Genomic DNA, 20,527 nt, shown 5'->3' on the forward strand with positions numbered 1-20,527 from the left:
ATTATTTTATTTATCATTATAAAAGGCTTGTTTCTGTCTAAAGTAATGAATATTTTATTTCTTCCCGAAGTGAAAAAATAATAACTGTGGCAATAATGAAGAATTTATTCTTGATTGTTGTGTAAAATGAACATTTTTGATGAGAAAGTTGTCAAAATGAAAAATAATTAAAAAATATTTGACGTTATATGTAAGTTAATAAGTGAAGATGTTTAACTGTTTATATGTATGTTGAACGAAACCATTGCAGTGTAATGTCATTTGTGCAATTATTAAAGAATTGATAAATACGGACCAAACAATGGCTTCAGTATTATTGATTAATTATTTATTGCGAAGATGTCATTCAGTTGTAGGTCTTCAATTATGACGGTGTTAAAAATACGCGAGGTTGAATATACAAGGTTTAATAAAATATATTTTTTAATCAATTATCAATTTTTTATAAAATGCAAATTGTTCCTTTAGTGATGTAATTTTTAAATAAAACAGGAATGGTTCTTTTCGTAAATAATAATTCTTTGAACATGAACATAAATAAGCGGTTATTCATAATTTTCAGTTGAAGCTTTTATTAAATTTCAAAATTAAAAGGCTTCTTTACGAACTGGCGACAGGAAATTGAACCCTGATATTTTTTTCTTACCTTTTTTAAATATCGAACTGAACGTGATTTATAAGCTGTGTGATTTGCATTGGGAAATGTTTTTATGAAAATTTAAAATTAATTTTGTCATGGGTTAAAAAACGTATGAACATTATCATCAATGGATTCGTTTTTTGATAAAATTATTTATTTTTGAAATCTTTTAACTTTTATAGAAAAATTATTAACAAATTTTTATTAAATTAAAAAAGTTTTTTTGTTATGTTTTGCATATTGTAATTGAATAATAATTTTGAGCTAACAACATATGCGGCATTTTTGTTACAAATTTGTTAATTTTGGCGTTGTATTTTTAAGAAAATAATTTTCAAATTGAATTACATTTCAACGTCAGTAATGGTGTGGATTGATTTTTTTATTTTTGGTCATAATTTTTATTCGTCATGTTCACATAAATTTTATGCCCTTCTTAGGTGATAATAATTAAAAATTTCCTTTAATGCTCGCCGGTAGGCAAAATTGCTTGAAAGTATGAATTAATGCTTTGCATATCTATTACTGATCAATTTTTCTTTTCTTTAAATTTTAATGTCTTTAATATTTTTGTCCCGTGTCATTCTTTGGTTTAGTTTAAGAATGATTCATTTATGTGTGGAGGTAAATTTTTATTTTTAACAATTTTTCAATTTGTTCTGTGTATAATGGCATAGTTTGTATTGGAAACGTTAATTATAAGAAAGAATTTTTGATGTTGAATATGAAAAATTAAGTGCGAAAATTCAAAGATAAGTACATAATATAATAATATGGTGAAAGCAGCTTATCTTGATGATGATTGATAATATTGGTTTATTAATGCAGGAACAGTGTTCAGATTGTCTTTTCAGTTTCTATTGATTCCAAATGTAAATTTATTAATTAAATCATTCGCATTATCGTTGTCTGTGTAGAAATGGTCATAAATCTTTCTTATGAAATTAATCACCGTCGTAGACTTTTGATTACTTTCTTCAACATTCTTGCATGTACCATTGTTGCTTCACTTTGGATATTTAATTTTCATCATACATTTCATATTTTCAAATAAGAAAGCAATTATTTGTATAGCATTATTTTGGATTGTTTAAATAAATAGATAAACGGCATCATATATTTTTAACTGATAATATTGAGACGTTTGTGTGAAAGGTACATTATCAAGGTACATCATCAATACGCAGCTTGAAAAGATTGAATTCAGCACAATTGCTGACCACTTTTTGAATGTATTGAATCTGAAGATCATTCAAATCTGATTTGATGGAAATATTCCAATTTATAAGATTAAAATAGAATATTTCTCTATAGTTAAATGAACATACTTGCCAGAGGTTAAAAAAGTATAGAAATATTCGAATTTAGCAGAACATTAGAATCGAATATTATTTCTTTAATATTAAATGACATAATCACCAGAGGTTCAAAAGAACTTTATAATGTGACGTTTTACAGTTTGGTGAAGTTTAATTTTGCGTCATTTGGTTTTTTATAGTACAAAATAGAAAAATTGACCTTTCTATAACTTTGCTATTTTTGTTGAATAATTTATTTTTGCACATTTTTTAAAATGTAATTTATTTACCGTATTGCAGTATTGTGCAGATGAATTAAGCACAGAAAAATTGAGAAGAAAGTAGAATATTCTTTGCATTTTGAAATAGTGAACGATTTTAAAATTAGAAATATTTTTTTATAAAAATTGAATTTCTACCTTAGTTGTGGATAGATATTGTACATTTTGGATGTCAATAACCGATGATCATTGCCAAAGTGTTTGACGTCATGTTATTTAACATTTAACAGTAAAAATGCGATTTATTATTGAAGCTGTTTTATTAAATTTAATTATTGTTCAGAGATGTTTGTTGAAAAATATGTTGACTCTGAGCTGTATTTTTTCCCACTAATTTAACGGTGATTGGTCAGTTAAGAAGCGTGGTCTCAATGGCCAGCAGCTATTGATGGTGTCGCTTATTGCCTTTATATTCTTTGGCGATGAATCAGTCTTTGGCAGGAAATATTGTTCAAACTTTCACATTCACAGTGAAGAGAATCCCCCTCACTGATAAATGTACAGTTAGACTGTTAAACTTGTTTGACCAAGTAAGGAAAACAGATTAGTTTTCTTTTTAAATTTATTTTAAAAATTATATTTGATCAAAATCAAAAATATTCTAAATTCATCGAAATAATCTAATAATGATTTATCGAAGTACGTTAACATTAATATTCAAGTAAAAGAATGTAGTGGAAAGAAAGGTGTAAAAATTTTCTTGTTATTTCTGCTGAGCAGTTCGCTTTTTGGTCATCATTATTATTGTACAACATAATTGCTTTTACACATATTAGTAAATATTATTAATGCGCATTACGTACTTTTATTAATCACTCATTCTGTCAAACGTGAATTAATATAATTTGATGCAGTATAATGTATGTAATTGATGTGATAATAAGTAATTAATGTATCAATTGTTGTTGATGAGCCTTTCAGATTGCAATAAAATTCATTCAACTAAAATTATACTAGACAAGGAATTACAGTATATCATCATTTCCTACTCCAGTTTATTTTTATCATATTTTAGAACCTTTTATTGAACATTAATTATCTCTTTACAGAAATGTAGCAAGCAAAGGCCAAAATGAAGTTTGACTTTATCCGTAGCATTATATTAGCTAAATATTCTGCCTATGGACAGTATATTGTGTTCATAAACAGAAACAAAAGCATGTATGTAATAACAAATTATTATTATTATTATTATTATTATTATTATTATTATTATTATTATTATTATGAAACTGAATATAATTCAGTTATAAAACTACTGAATATCAAATAGAGTTTTAAATGCTACTGATTGATTTGAAGATTTTTAGCAAAATAATAGTCTTTACAATGAATTTTGTTTTTATTTCGAATTCAAAGCAATATGGAATGTTTTTAGCGCTCACTTGTTATTAACTTGATAAAAAGTGACGATGAACGTTATAAATTTTAAAATTGCTATCACATCAGTAAATCATTGTTTATGCTTTAGCATTGTTAGCATTGTTTATACTTTTTCGTGCTATCAAGCATTCAGGAAATATTGAAATTAAGTTCACAATTATGATTATTAAAAGTCTTTAAAATTATTAAAAATTGCACATCACATTAATTGCAAAGTGCAAATCAATACAACTAATTCAAGGACAACTTCCATATGCATGCATGCACGTATGTACGTATGTATGTACATATGTATATATTTGTGTATATTTGGATGGGAGAAAGAGAGAAAAATGACACCTCTAAAAAAGCAGTGAAACTTGCTAATATTGTCTATTTGAGACCATGGAAACGCCTATTAAATAGATAAAACTATATGAAAAGTAAATTAATAAATAATAATAACAAAATATATTTTGCAGGATCAGAGAACGATATCTTTGCGTTTTGGCTGCATTTTATTAGTGACAAAAGAAAGTAATTTCTTTGTTTAAAAAAGTAAGAAATCAATTATTTATTGAAATCAGTTTTTTGTCATTGAACTTGAATTTATTATTTCTCACGATTTATTCAGTGTTATTTTGTTTGTTTGAAAAAATTTTAATAATTTGTATGCTCAATAACCATTTTTTGCCCATCATATGGCATACAAATTTAAACAATAAAATAGGATACGGTGGTATATATTTCGTCACGCAAATATTAACCAATCTTGATCAATCTGATATATGACACAATAAAGAAATTTTTCTATAACTTTTTAATTCGAGAAAGTATTTACTGGTCATTTTATTTTTTTTTGTTATTTCAATTTATAACTGAAACAGAATTATGAAAGACTGTTAGTGTTGTTAATAATTTTAGAAAAAATCCCATGGGTTATATTTTATTCATCTCTTTGATTATATCTTGTCAGCTGAAAATTCAAGGCTACTTGGTGAGTTCAGAATTCAAATTTGATATGTATATATGTATATATGTAAATTGCGAAGTTATAATTCAGTGTTATATTTTTAAGACGTATCGACTGTTGACTGACGATCGCGTTTATGATGGTGATCTCACGATGGATGATTCGATGAATTCTGCGATACTGTTTAATGGGCTGTCGTCTCATTTGAATCGACCAAAGAATGGGAACTTTTTAGCATTGCAGTCTGAAGAACAACCAACGATGGAGCAGCATGTGGACGAAAATCAGCAACAAGCGTTCAGAACGAATAGCGGTCAGAAAATTAAAGCATTTAAATTTAATTTTGATCAAACGACGGTAAATAAATAAGGTAATAATGATAAGCTGCTTGGATTTCAGCTGCTGAGGTGCGGATGATTCCAGTGAAACCATATATGAACGTGAAGTCATTGGATGATCAATTGGAAAAATTAATTTTTAATAATAATAATAATAATGGCAATGAATTTTTCAAATATGGATTGAAGAAGATGAACGATTTGAAAATGACTAAAAAGAAAAGAAATCATTGGTTAAGTCGAGCACGTTCAATTCGTGTACCGGATGAACGAAGGAAAAATTTCATCGAATGGTTTCGAAACAACTTTGGCAACGGCAATCACAATTTACAGCTCGAAAAGGGTATGGGAGGTCCAGGAATGATTTATTAATTTTATTTCCAAGCTCTCATCTCAAATTTCCCCTGTGTGATATTTAATTTTATTATATTGTTCTATTGTGCGTGTGTATTTTTACATTTTTTGCAAGTCAGCAAGCATTGTTTATTCCGACATTGCGTTGGTGGATGTTTTAATTTGCAATAAACTTTAAAAAAATATTTTTTTGAAAGATCTTCAATATAGTTTTCATTATTTGTTTCATCACTAATATCATTTAGGAGCGTTGTTTGCAATGTTTATTCTTTTTGTTGTCCATCATTTGCATTATATATTATTTATTATTGAATTATCAATATTGGCATTGTGTTTAATTTCTTCACCTGAAAATGTCACTAATTTAGTTGTATTGTCAGCGGTGTTCGGTGAAGGTTTTAGGTTTAATTTATTTCTCTTTTTATATAGCAATTCCCTCTGCGGTTCAAGTTGTAGCAATGTGCTTTTTCTTGGACAAATTATTTCAATTTCTCACATTTTTTTGTTCATATTTTTCCCTTTCCATTTTCAGTAACAATCAATAGAATTCAACAATGAACTGATGCCACGGATGATGAGATTTTATATCTTCTTTGTTTCTGAAATTCATTTATTCACAATACAAATCACTCTACATATGCATGCAATGCTGTGTGCTATTATTACAAACCTTGCACTGTTTAAAGCATAATTTTTATTTAATTTTTCCCTTTTTTGGGGGTCAAGATGGTAATAAAACTTGTATAAAAAAACAGAAAACTGCTTTAACCAACAATTACCGACTAGGGACGTGGTTTGCCAAGGACGACGACAATATGCCTACGCAATGCTGCTACGTATTTGCCGTTACACGTGATCAGAGAAGACCATTTTGACGTGGCTTCACTTCACTCACGTGTCTCATTATTCTGCATTTTCAATGTGCATATCTGTGAAACATTTTTAGGCAAATCAAACTGGGCCGGCCGTTTGTTTGTCGATCACAGATTGCCTTGCAACAGTTTTCTGTTCTTGCTTTTCACTTGATCATCTCTTTCCATCTGCTGCTAGTCTGTCTGTTTGCCTGCCTGCCTTCCTGTTTCATTTCACTGCATCTTGCCTTCACACTTTTCAAAGTAATAATATTACAGTATTATTTAACCGGATGAAATTTATCTTCAATTGCACGTGACATTGTACATTTTCAAATATGACAATCTTTCTCATAACTTTAAACTTTAAGCACAATTATTTTCTTTACATTTCATCTAAATTTATACTACAAATTTATGCACATATCTTTTGCACTTTATTATATATATATATGTGTGTGTGTGTGTGTGTCATACCAATGAAAAATTTATTGTTTTCATACTATACCATTTAATAATGAATCCACATGATTTTTAATCTTTCTGCTTTGTAGGTTGTTAATATGTCAATTTTATTTCACCTAATTCCAACCTAATTTTCCACTCCACTGGATAATTAACTGTACAGAACCTTATTTTTAGTTTCACTTGAAATTTATTTTCACTTTTTATCTTAATTATAATAATAATTATTTCTTGTTTCAGCTTTTTTGTTTTTTTGTTATTTTTTAAATGAAATTTTAATTTAACTAGTATTGTAAACTTCAGTTAATCATTTAAGTGATGTTGATTTAAACATGCTTTCAAGCACAATTTCCAATCGCTGCAACTGAATGAATCATCATCAAACAATCATTCAATTAAAATGCATAATTTATTAGGATTTTGTTTCAACAATATATTTAAATAATTATTTCTCAGAAAATTATACTCGTTAATATTTTCTAATTTAAGATTTTTCTTTTTTGCAATCGCTGTTGCGAAGAATGCTTGCGTAAGTGTTGCACAGTGACGATTAGATTTGATTTGTTTAAAATTTCAAAATTTTCAGATGGATTTTATTATTTCTATCCAGTACAATTGTGAAATGTCAAAGTTTAAATGGTAATATGATAATGTTGATTTGAAAATTTTTTGCAAAATTTCCATATTCATATGCATATTTTGAAGAGTGCACTTTTCGAAGCCAACGCAGCGGTCGACCTGTGTACAAAGTCGATGACACGTTGCCTGTTGGTAAGAGCTGCATGTTGAACTACTACACAGCTGCAGTTGATCCACCCATTTTTTAAGGAACAGTTTTGCATTCGGTTTATGTTCAACAAAGCGATGCAAAGGTTGGTAAGATCACCTTAAACGGTGCTCTTGCTGCACACTTTTCAGACAAGTTTTCACTGAAGCATTCTGCAGATGGTCGACTGCAGTTGATCACCAGTGGCTATTTGCATTTGGTTGTTCATTTTAAAATTTTAATATTATTTTTAAAAATATTTAATACTAAATTTTTATTTAGCCAAATTATCCATCACATTTGCTCCAAACATCTTTGAACGTGCAAGTCTACTGCAACCAACGATCGGTCAACTTTGCAACTATAATAATAAATGCTACAAATCGTCAAATTCCAGACTGGTATAACAGGCCATATGAAATCAGCATACCAGAAGTATTGAATTGCACATTAAAAATAGAAATATTCATATATTTCTTTTTTTCAGGATACTCATATTAATAATCTGATTAAGACGCCACTTTTATGTATAGACTGGGATCCGTCACCGTATTATGATATAAAATTTGAAATTTCTGTAATTCTGTGCATTTTGTATGATTTAAATTATTTGAAATCCATCCACACAATTTAGAAAGGAAACGACGAAGCAGTCTTTGAACTTGTCTGCGTTAAAGGGCAATCATATTTAGTGGAAAACTTGCCTGCTGATATTCAACAAATGGATTGGACTAAAGTAAAGCTGCCACGCATTGTTTTTCTAAAATTGTTAAAACCTTTGGATTATGATTATGGAACAAGATCGTATTTTTTGAATATTACTGCTCAAGTGAGATTTAAAAGAAAAATTAAAACTTCATATTTATCTACATATATGTTTTCTTATAGGACAGAGCAATTGGAGGAATACAGTGGAAAAGTTGGACTACCTTGGTAGTTAAAATTGAAGACTGTGATGACTTGCCTCCAAGATTTAGTGCTACACGATATTTTGGAACTTTAAATCCGGTTAAAAATTTTTATTTCTATTCTTTGATCTGTTTATTTAACTGAAATTGGCTAAATAAATTTCATTTGCAGGACATCGTTCCTGGCTCTTCGATACAATTATCTCCGAAAGTTGAAGCTGTTGACGGTGACCCATCTTTAAATGATACCATTATATTCTCTTTAATCACGGGTAAATGATAAATTTAGTGGAATTTTATTATTAAGTTTGTTCCTTTTCAGGTAATGAATACTTTAAAGTTGATGAAAATACGGGTACTTTGATTTTGCACTCTGCAATTCCGAAATTGTTTTCCAAATCGACATTCCAGTTGATTTTAAAAGTTAAATTAATTTGTAAAATTTTTTTCTGAACTGTAAAGATGAAATTTTTTCAGGCTGCTCAAAAAAATAATCCTGCCATGTATGCTACTGCCAAAGTGCAATTACACTTAATCCAACGTCCGGGTCAACAAATTCTATGTCGCATCAATACAACAGTGTCAGCGGATGCGGAGAAAGATACGACAATTTTGCATGTTCAAAATGAAAATGTTTGTGCGACTTTCTGTTTTTAAAAAGTATTTTCAGTTTCATATTTCAGATTCTGAACAAACTTTCTGTTGAGACAGAAAATGAAAATGACAGGACTGCATTTGCGGTGAAATTTGATCAAAGCGCTATTGTGCTTCGAAATCCTTCAATTTTGCATTCCACTTCTAAATCTTCACTTGGATTGAAGGTATTTCAATTGTTTCGTATTTTTTTGCACACTGTTGAGATGATATTTAAATTAGATTATTTCTTCTTCTCCTGATTCATACTTTTTCGTGGATGGAGTAGGAAAATGTTCAGCAGCAGTGGTTGTTGTCAACATTCGTCGTACAACAGCAACGTCTAATGCTGTTCTCAAATCTGATAGCAGTGTTCCGGTATACTTTTGAAATTGCGCAAATTTTGTGAAAGTTTTAAAAATCTCGTTTATTCTGTTTCAATTCAAGCAAGCAGTACAGCAAGTTACAACTATACCGTCGTCAACTGCTCCAACAGAAGTGCCATTGAATCAATATAACGTTAGCATATTTGTTTTTGAAAATTCCATTCCAACTGCTCTTTATCAGGTAAATTAACTTTATTGAATATTTTTTCAATTAATATACAAAATAAATTATCGCGCACAGGTAGCTTCGAACGCCGGCAATGCAACTTTTGCAATTGTTGACGGAGATTACACCCATTGCCGTGTAGATGCAAAGTCTGGGAAAATAGACGTTGTAAAGAGTTTTGACTACGAAGAAAGCCGAGAATCTTTTCTCAACATATCCATATGCTCAAATGATGCTTGTTCTTTTTTTACTGTTCAATTAATTATTGTCGACGTCAATGACAATGTGCCTCTGTTCGAGCAGCAGAATTATTCAGCAACAATATTGGAGCACGTGCCGCCTAGAACGAGGGTAGTACAAATTGTAGCCCACGATGCCGATTCGAAATGGAACGGCAACGTCAGCTATGCAATGAAGCAGGCGATGATGGATTTTTCCGTAGACTATGAAACTGGCTGGATTTTGACCAGATCTATTTCCACAAAGCCAGGAATTTATCAGATGACGGTGATTGCTTTTGATCACGGCAGTCCAGCTTTGGAAAGTTCATGCAATGTTCAGGTGACTGTCAAAGAATGTGCGACCAAACCGCCTGTATTTGGTTCGAATGTCTACTCTGTTGACGTCAGAGAGGATGCCCCTGTTGGTTTTGCTGTTATTCAGCTCAAGGCTAACGTTACGGATATGAAAAGTAATGAAAGAGTTTTTTATCGTTGGCATGGTCACGTTTCCAACGCCTTCTCTCTGGATGCACTCACCGGCATTGTGAAAATTGCCAAACCACTAGACTATGAAGAGAGAAATTATTTTCAATTTCTGATAGAGGCTGTTCGAGAAGGAGCCGAAGAAGCTAGAATTTCTAACCAAGTTCTTTTGAAGGTCAACATTTTGGACATTAATGATAATGCACCTATATTTATGATTCTTCCTGAACGTCTGGTCATACTGGAATCACTGCCCTTGCAAAGCCATCTGTTGAACATCACCGCCCAAGACAAGGATAGTAGTGCAAATGGAAATAATGTCATTAATTACAAGCTCGAAGGCGAAAATTGTGAAATGTTTCGAATTCATCCAAAATCCGGTGAACTCATCGTCAATGAGCATCTGTCATCTGGGCTATACGAGCTTTACATCATTGCCACAGACGGTGGTGAAACGCCGCTGTCGTCGACAAAAAGTTTGCATATTTTTGTGGAAAAAGAACTCAGTCATTATCCAATATTCAGCGATTCAACTTACACCGTTCAGGCGGAATTTTGTCCGTCTTCCAATTTAATTCCAATTCGACGATTTCATGCCAGTTTGAATTCTGGCAATGCATACTATACAATTTTAAGCCCAATCACACCCGGTTTGCAGTTGGACAGTGATACAGTAAGTTTCAATTTGCTTTATGTTAATTTACAAGCATCATTTGCATAATTGGTAACTAAATGTTTGTTTAATTTTCAAAAGCATTCTAATCGAAACTGTTTGTTCAAGCGAATTCCCATCAATAAGAAATAAGAAAACAAAATCAGGACACACAACCGAACTTTGAAGAAAAATTGATTGCAAACCACAAGCAATAAAATAAATGAATACAAATACACATTTTATTTTATTTTATTTTATTATTTTCTTTTAATTCATTGTTTGTGTGATTTTATGTTTTTTCTTACTTATTTCATGAAATTCATTGCACTAGTCTGTCATGATATTACAAAATTTAAATTTCGATCAATGTTATTTTACTCTACTTTAATTGTATTTCTTTTTTCAATTGAATGCTTTTGTGTTAAGTAAACTTTAAAATAATTTTATTTTAGGGAATTCTTTTCAGTACGAATGAATTTTGCGGCAATTTTACTGAACAGCCGAAGCATGTAGTTATCAGAGCCATCAATCCAATCAACGAGTCATATTTTTCTGACACTCTGGTATATACTGAAATTATTTAAAATTGCAAACTTTTCAAAACTCAGGTTATAAATTGTTCTAGGTTGTATTACACATGGTAAAAGTGCCAACTGAAAATGCAACATGCAATTTTCAAACTGCTCACTTTTACGTCAATGTAAAAGAGAATATTCCAGCAGGTTTTCGATTTGATTTCGACTTGCAAATTCCTAAAGCATACTGCAACAGACAAAATGTAATTTTATGTTATGCACGGAAAATAATTTTGCTTTATAATTATTAATAATGCTAAATATTGTTGTATTCGATTGTAGGTCAGTTATTGGATGGAAGACAATGCATTGCTTGGAATTGATTCAGATGGATCAGTAATTACAAAAGTGTCACTGGATGCTGAAGCTCTACCGCAGAATGTTAGCAATCCAAGTTTGATCAAGGTAAAGCATATTTTCAACGCATTTTTTTCTTCTTATTTCTCTTTGGTAATATTTTAGATATTTGCATCTGACAATTTTAATGACAAAATTGCTGAATCGACTCTTGTTTTCAAAATCGAAGATGTCAATGAATACGAACCCAGATTTGAACGTGTTTTTTACAGTGCTGAGATAGAAGAAGTTGTAGCTTTTGAGATTATGTTTATTGTTTACATTGTTATTTTAATTTGAATAATTTTTAGAATTGTCCTGCTGGAACTTTTCTTTTACAAGTGACAGCATTTGATCCAGACGTATTAGATTCAACGTTGAAATATGCTGTTGTCAATTCGTCAGAATACAGTGACATGATCAACATTGATTCAGAGGGGAAAATTTTCAAATCTAACATTGGAAACTTTGATCGAGAACTTTTTCCCAGCATTCAATTTACTATCATTGTTTATGATCAGGCAAATAAGACGGTAATTGAGTTGTATTTTTTCTTTCTTTTTACCATTTGGCATGCATGCAGCTTTTGATTCACTTTTGCAGGATACTTGCGTTGTTCAGTTTGTAATTTTGGACGTCAATGATAATTATCCAAAGTTTTCCCGTTCAATTTATTTTTGGAAAGTTGTGGAAGGTGAAATTCAATTTTTGTTCTTGGATTTTGTATTAGCATTTTTGAAATTGCTTTTTCCAGAATCAGAAGGCATTGGTCAGTCGTTTACTGCAATTGACTGTGTTGATCCGGACGATGGGGATAATGGAACTGTTCAATTTCTTCTGCTTCCGCATGAATATTCGAAACATTTTTCACTTGAAAAAGAAGCGGATGGAAAAGTAAATTTGAAGCACAATTAATTATTTATTCATTTTTTGGAAAATTTTGAATTTCATTTCAATTTTAGATGACAATTGTTTTGGTCAAGGCATTCGACCGAGAAATGAAGAGTCAAATTCCTGTTGTTATTCAAGCTCAAGATGGTGGAAATCCTCCACTCACATCTGCCGCTAGGGTATATTCTTTTCGCTTATTGAACTGTCATATGCCAACTCAATCGCTTATGCATATTGATGTATGTTTTTTTTCAATTAGTTGGAAATTGAAATTCTTGATGTGAATGACAATCCGCCAAAATTATTAACAACAGAAGTAGTTTTTCACCTTCCATGCAATGTGCCTCCTTTGTTACCGTTCAAAATGTTCTTTGCCAATGACCCTGATTGGACATCAGATTTGGCTTTCAATTTGTTTGGTGAAGATTCAGGTAAAAAAAGAAGGAACAGATTAATTCTTCAATTAGATTAGAGCAAAATATTTTTTTGGTTTTTACTTTCAAAGAGCACATGTGCAAAACTGAGATGATATGGCATTTGAAGAATTTGACGAACGATTGATTATGCACAAATATATATATATATATATATATATATATAATTGCTTTGCCACTTTCAGATCTGTTTCACATTGATCCAAGTCTGGGTTTGCTTTCTTTCGCAAGCATGAATACGTCATTCTACAAAGAAACCTACTCACTAAGTCTAGAAGTAACAGATGGAAAATTTGCAGACAAGGTATGCAAATTTGAATTGTCATCATGTGATTGTTGCGTTCAATTGTTGTGCATCTCAGGCAGCTTTGACTGTTCATGTGCAATGCAATTCAACGCAACCATCTGTGCTGTGTTTGGGAAAATCATTCTCAAAAGATCAGTATTCATTCAAAGTAACCGAAGCAGAGCATGATCAATTTGTCGGCAACTTGGAAACAAACCCCAAATCAGTTGATGGCACTTTTTCCTTAGTGCCAGTCAGTGAGCATTTCTTTCTTCACGAGGTAAAAATTTCTTTCTAAATTTATCTATTTGATTAAATTAAAGCTGATTTTTTGTGCTTTCAACAGCCAACAACAGATTTGATGAAAAATAAGCCATTGTTCTATGAAAAAAATCAAAACGTTTTTGTTTTCTTGGTCTATGGTAAACTGGGAAATGATCCCTCGTGCGACGTGAGTATACGAACGCACTGACAGGAAATTTAAAATCTATGTTATCATCAATGTTATTTAGATTTTCACTTCTGTTGCTGTGGAAATTGTCGACGTGAACAATCATATTCCTCAATTTAAGAAGCCATCTTACAGTGAAACACTACCGCTGAGGATACTACCCGGGCATCCGCTGAGTACTGTATGTAATTTTCAATACATCTGAGTGTTCATTAGTGTTGAATTTACATTAAATTGAAGGACATTGAAGCTGTAGATTTGGACGACGGTTTCAATGCTAAGATTCGTTATTCTTTGGCAGGCAATGAGTCCACTTGTTTTCAAATCGAACCAGAATTAGGACGTCTGAGTGTCACTTGCAGACTTGATCTTTTGAAAAAGTACATTTATGAATTTTACATCGTCGCCACTGACCAGGATGGTTTTGGAAAATCTTCAATGGTGAACATGACCGTCACACTGACTGACGAGAAATTCAATTATCCAAATTTACGATCACGCATAGCGAAAGTGTTCAGACCGGCGGGTCTGAAATCCAACGAGCCTGACGTGATGATGATGTGCGCGTCGATGCTGAGAACAGTCGAATCGACGCTGCAATTGCAGGAAAATTTCAAATCTGGAACGTACATCTTTTTATCCGAAACTATTTTGAAGCCAAAATCACCGCACTTTTTCTTCTTCATCTCCTCGGTGGAGAGTTCGTTGAACGACTATCTCGTGGAGCCAAAGCACGGATTGATCAGCGTCTTCAAACGAGACACCCATTTCCACAACGCCGTTTCTGTAGAAAGGAGCAATATCCTGAAAATCACTGCCCAGAGTGATCTTTATTCGTTGACGTGTCGTCTGACGTTGACTGTGAATATTGAGAAACTTCAACAAGGCGTTCAACCGTTCCACTTTGAAAATCGAAGCATCACTTTGTCCGTAGATGAAAACGGACCTCTGGGTTAGTAGGATGTGGTTTGAAAATCAGAAATGCATTATACATAAAAATACGGCAATGCTTTTATTTTTCTGTTTCAGACTTTGTTATTTACACAATGCCCAATAGTTGCAAATCGGCCGATTATCCCCTCTATGCATTTCACAGTATTAATTCTACATTTGAAGATATTTTTCATATAACTGAAAAAGTAAGTGAATTTTTGAATTTTATATTGTGAATTGTTAATTTTTTCTTTTATTTTTGTAATTCAATATTTTCAGGGTAGCTTGGTAGTAAAAAAATCATTTGATTATGAAACAGATTTGCGGGATTATTTCTTCATTGTGCGGGGATCTTGCGGAGATGCATTTGATTACCTTTTGGTAAGTGTTGAGATGTAAAATTTGTATGGAAAATAATAATAAAGTTTATTTAAAATTGTGCATTGCAATTACCTGAACAAAGTTTAAACGAAATATAGTTTAATAAAATTTCAAATATTTATTTGATTGGATTGAAAATAAGTAAAAAATTTAAATTCTAAAAAATTATCATTGATCTATGGTTCTTTTTCTTGAAATATTTCTTGCGAGTTTTGAGAAGAAAAGAAATTTTTTTCAGGTGAATCTTACAATCAGTGATATAAATGACAATATGCCAACATTTTCTCAGTCTCTTTACGTTCTTGAAGTACCTGAAGGCACTTATGAACGACGAGTTTCTATTGGTCACATTGCTGCAACAGATAAAGATAGCGGTCTGAATGCAGCATTGCATTATTCAATTTTAGAAAAAAGTAGATTATCTAATTGTAGACCAATTTATCAGTTGAATGGAAATTTGTATTTTATCTTTTTAAGATGTACCTTTTGAAATTGATGACACTGGTACGGTGTACATTGTCGGTACTGCGGACAGAGAAGTAAATCCTTCGTATAATTTAACGGTGCAGGTAAAAAGTTATCGTTGAAACAAAATTTTCCAAATTTTCATACATTTGGCACGGTGATTTCTATCTATTTTCAGGCAACAGACAGTGGAAATCCTCCACTGAGTGCAAGCACATCTCTGCATGTTGTCCTTGTGGATGTTAATGACAACGCACCTTTGTTTTACAATTCACCATCCGAAGTGACTGTACAAGGGGAGATGGAACCTAACCAATTTGTTAGTTTTGTTTAGAAAAGATTTTCACGGAAAATTAATCAATAATAAAATGCAAATGATTTAAGATTTGTCAAATCCAAGCAACAGACCCTGATTCGAATATGAACAGTGAATTGCAATATGATTTGATACCTACGAGTGATATTTTTATCATTGACAATAATAATGGTTTGTACTTTTTCTACATGTGGCTAGACATTGAATAATGATATATTTTTTTAACAAATTCAGGTACAATACGCAGTGTGAAACCGCTAGCGTTGGAGAGAGGAAAAATTCATCATTTTATCGTCGTAGCAAGTGACCATGGTCAACCTCCGCTGATATCTTATCACAACGTAAACTATTCAATATATATTAATAATAGTATTGTTGTTGTTGACGTATAATTTTTGAAAATCATTTTCAGTTGACTATAAAAATTGATGATAATCATAATAATAATAACACTGATAACAATACTTCAATGATGAATACTGACCATAGTCTTTTTACAAAAACGCAAGATCAATCTTACGTTGTGAATGTTGAAATTGAAAATGGTAACTTTTTCCAAATTATAACATGATGATTTGTGATTGTTTGCTGAGAACAATGTATTTCAGAAGGTGATTTTACTGGCGAGCAAAATCTAGCTGAAGAATCGAATTTAACAGTGGATACAATTGAAAATATAGTTAGTATCTTTGTGATGAGAATATTTTTTTCAGTACATATTTTATTGTTAAGGTTTCCTACGTACAAAAACCCATTGATTGGAAGTCGGATGAAAGTTTATTCGACCAAAAAGAGTATTGGACAAGTGTAAAGGAAAATTTACCGCCTTTGCATTTTGTAATAGATTTGAATTGTTCATATGAGATTGCGAATATGCCGGTATTCTATCGATTTACTGCCGGAGACAGTGGTCATTGTTGTTTTACTATTTACATTTTGTAAAACTTTTGTTTATATTGTTTAATTTTAGGCAATTTTCATATTAATGAAACTGATGGAAAAATTTTCACCACAAATTCCCTAGATAGAGAGAACCGAAGCATGCATATTTTGACAGTGCAGTGCATGAAGCAAATGCCAAGAATTGCAAGAGATTCAGAGCAGAAAATAAATCTTTTCGGTGAGCAATTATATTGTTGTTCTTTGTTTTTTTTTCTTTGGTTTTTTACAAAGCAACGTAAATAATTTCTTTTTATTTTAGGAGCATTTGATGTCAGCTTTGATTCTACATTGGTTATTGTCAATGTATTGGATGAGAATGACAATCCGCCTGCATTTGTTGAATCAGATCCAATCTACTTTTTCTTCGTCAATCCAACAACAATGACCGACAAGCAACGTGTCATTGGTAAAGTAAAAGCGGTTGATCCGGATATTAGCTCAACTGTGACGTACAGTGTGCTTCGACGAGCAGACGATGATTCTAAACTGTTTCGAGCTGATGAAAATGCTGGAACCATTTTTTGTACAAACCCAAATCGGCTATCTCTGATTGGTGATAGTCGGCCGTTGCGATTTTTGATTCAAGCAACTGATTCGAAATATACCACTGCAAAAGAATGTCGAGTACGTGTGTTGTTGACCAAGCAATACAATTGCTAGTTTAATTGTGTAAAATAAAAAATAATATTATTTTTATTATAAACAATCTACAATCTTTGCTTATAATGAAATGACTTTATTGTAGGTATTTATTTTGACACCTGAAAAACGAGCTACACTCACAGCTCTACGACTACCGGAATATATCAAGTCATACAAAAATTCATTACAAAGGTACTATTTATTTTGTATGTAGTTGTTGAAATTTTTCTGCTTTAATTTATTCACATATTTGAATGATAAACTTGATGATTATTTTCTTCATATTTAAACTGCTTGTATAATGAATAAATTTTATCCTAATTTCAGGAAAGCTGCTGAAATGATTGAATTGTACGTACATATTGATGAAGTGAGACCATTGAAAACGGTACTTGCTCAAGGGTAAATTGTTCATTCACCATCGACAACTTTGAATTATAATTTAACAAGAAATTGTATTTTCAGATCTGAAATGGACGTCTATGCTGTTGATATAGAAAATATGCAGCTTTATTCAGGATACGCTTTATTTAGGTAGCATGTGAAATTTTGTTGTTTAATGTTAAAATCACCTCAAAAGGTGCTGTATGTTTTTATTAAAAAAATTTTTTTTCAATAAACAAATTAATTTTTTTCTTTTCTATTCAAAAAAAATGACGATGAAGGGTTTTCTTTTTCAAATTTTAGGCGTATGGAATCTGTTATGTCAGACTTGCAGAAACAGCTGGATCATTTGAGAATTATTGGAATTGAAACGGATCTAGTTTCTTCACGGAAAGAACATCCTGTGAAAAACGCAGTCGCTTTGGGAACAACGGAAATAATTCTAGCTGCAGTTTGTTTGGTGATTGTAATTGCAGTTTGCACTGGCATGGCATTTTTGATCCGTTGGTTCAGGCGAGTTCAGGTTCAGCATTGAAAAAATTAATTACAAATAATAAATCGATGTTTCAGGATGAAGACATCTCAGCCATTGGAAAACAAGATGATTTGTCAAAACAGTGCGTCAAAAAAATGGGATTTTCAATCAGAAGGGAATTATTACCAAAGCGTACGATAAAATTGCTTGGAATGAAATGAAATGAAATGACAAAGCAATGGAATAATCATCATTTAATTAACATTAATTGGCCATAAGCATGTTTCAGTGCCTTGGATGCTGAGAAAAGCGGGTAAAATTTGTAAGTTCAGAAAACTGTACTAGAAGTTACACTATTCTATTTCGATTATTATCAAAGTAGCAATAAATTTCATCATCAATGTACGTCTTATTTATTAATACATGTGAATGTCATTTCTTGATAATAAAATGAATTTTAAAAAATTGCATACTCTTACTATTTGAAATGGTTGGCGATGCTTGGCATCGTTAATGTGAAGGATGTGTTTGATGAGCAGCTGCAAGGGCATTGATATTAGGCTGGAAATTGGTGAGTTTCATGCGCAAGTCTCGACACATTTCCAGGTTCAGTCTGTTTCTTTGCTTTGATAAAATCGCATTTACCAATTCATCTGATGTGACGAAAGACACGAAAATATCTGACAAAAGCCAATGCAACACATTTATAAAACTCTTAGAACAAAGCCGCATTTTGTCTAACTGGCGTCTAAACGACCAGTAAGAAAAGGTGGTGAAAATTTAGCCTGAAGTCAAAAATACTCTTCGCATCGCGCAAAATAAATTTCTGGTAGTGTCTGTTGATAGTTCAGAAAAGTATAAATTATTATTACAAAATAGTTGTCGACGAAATAAATTACTCAGATGGGATTTCAAAGTTCATATTCGATCCAGGAGTTCATCAACTCCCATTGGACCCCTAAGCCTTTAAAGACCCCTTAGAGAGTCCCATCGACCCCAAGGGGTCGATATCGACCACTTTGACTACCGCTAACCTAAATGTTTGATGGTAATATAAAATATTACGCAGTATAGAGAATAACAATCTCAATTTTTTCACAAATAATTGAATATACTATTAAGCTAATTCAGCCATTAATGCTAATTGAACTTGATGAAATGAATTTTTATATTAATTGCATTGTTAAGCACTTTAAATGCCTTTAAGCAAAATAACTTTCATTATAACAGGAAAATTAATAAAAGTACACTTTTGATTTATGCTGTTTTGCTCTTACTTCTCACTCTTATCTATTTGCTCAAAATTTGGTTTTCTTACTTTCACACTATACTGCAGAATGTCGCCTTCATACTCAGTTATTTTGCCGCCATAACAGGAGGTGCGTAATAACACTCTTGCATATCGTCTATGATTAAAAGGTAAGTGATATTCGAGAATGTGCAGATATTCTAGGGATGATTTGCCTAATTTGACTAAAAAATTTTGGTTTTTACGCTATTATTAATAACAGTGAAATATTCCCATCCCAATATTACTCTCATTTCTTATAGATGCTGCAGATGCACAACTACCACAACAACATAGCCATTAATGGAATCTTCAAAAGGCAATTCATCATTTTCCTACATGCTAAAACCATTTGCATATTAAAAACAAGTAAGTAATACAATAATTATATTGTTATGTGTTATGTCATTTGCATGAATATTATCAGATAAACAAACACGCAATAGCCATGTTATACAAAGTAATTGAAGACAAATAATAGTGCATAATAGTAATACTAAAACTCATGCGCTTTGTTTTTAAATTTCTGATTTGTAATTACTTTTCCAGAGTAGGATGTGTTGGAAATGTATACATAGCTCTGACAGAGGAAGAAAGACAATATGTAAATGGAAGACATTGTCTTACTTGCATTTTACTTATTTCGAAATTTTGAAACCTTCTACTAATTCACAACATTCAACGTAAAAATCGAAGAGTGACTAGTGCCCAGAAATTAAATAACGGTATGTATACAATAGCGTTGATAAGAGATGACTTGTGCTGCCCTTTCCCATTGGGAAAATTTTATGCAACTCTCACTAATGCGAAAAGCCTCTTTTATTGACAATGTGCCCCAGAAGTGCTAAACAGAAATAATAGATAGAGTGTCGTTTACTAGCAACTTGACAGTAACCAGATTTCTACGATAGATGACACCAGGAATTTCGACTTTTCAAAAAAGCAAGG

The 20,527-nt window shown here is 31.6% G+C and overlaps 2 protein-coding genes across 2 annotated transcripts; both read left to right on the forward strand.

Moving 5' to 3' along the window:
* Positions 1-4,017: 4,017 nt before the first annotated feature.
* Positions 4,018-5,264, forward strand: Tsp_09204 (conserved hypothetical protein). The gene is made up of 5 exons (XM_003375576.1): positions 4,018-4,024; positions 4,064-4,118; positions 4,506-4,578; positions 4,660-4,867; positions 4,954-5,264. Exons 1-5 carry the CDS (start codon positions 4,018-4,020, stop codon positions 5,262-5,264), a joined length of 654 nt encoding a protein of 217 aa, XP_003375624.1.
* A 1,884-nt stretch (positions 5,265-7,148) lies between these two features.
* Positions 7,149-19,670, forward strand: Tsp_09205b (putative cadherin domain protein; the record flags this gene model as incomplete). Its single annotated transcript, XM_003375577.1, has 37 exons — positions 7,149-7,201; positions 7,391-7,434; positions 7,726-7,763; positions 7,816-7,905; positions 7,963-8,157; positions 8,217-8,336; positions 8,409-8,508; positions 8,559-8,646; positions 8,907-9,057; positions 9,497-10,798; positions 11,233-11,343; positions 11,406-11,558; positions 11,638-11,760; positions 12,003-12,224; positions 12,295-12,585; positions 12,654-12,821; positions 13,316-13,559; positions 13,626-13,753; positions 13,815-13,934; positions 13,994-14,705; positions 14,783-14,892; positions 14,966-15,067; positions 15,306-15,480; positions 15,545-15,636; positions 15,711-15,851; positions 15,917-16,019; positions 16,457-16,527; positions 16,581-16,758; positions 16,819-16,968; positions 17,050-17,414; positions 17,536-17,624; positions 17,760-17,834; positions 17,898-17,966; positions 18,120-18,339; positions 18,387-18,433; positions 18,898-19,050; positions 19,522-19,670. Coding segments are annotated over exons 1-37 (6,742 nt in total), but the record flags the coding sequence as incomplete, so codon positions are not given.
* Between the last annotated feature and the right edge of the window lie 857 nt (positions 19,671-20,527).

This window comes from Trichinella spiralis (assembly GCF_000181795.1).
Source record: "Trichinella spiralis strain ISS 195 chromosome Unknown Scfld5, whole genome shotgun sequence".
Taxonomy (NCBI): domain Eukaryota; kingdom Metazoa; phylum Nematoda; class Enoplea; order Trichinellida; family Trichinellidae; genus Trichinella; species Trichinella spiralis.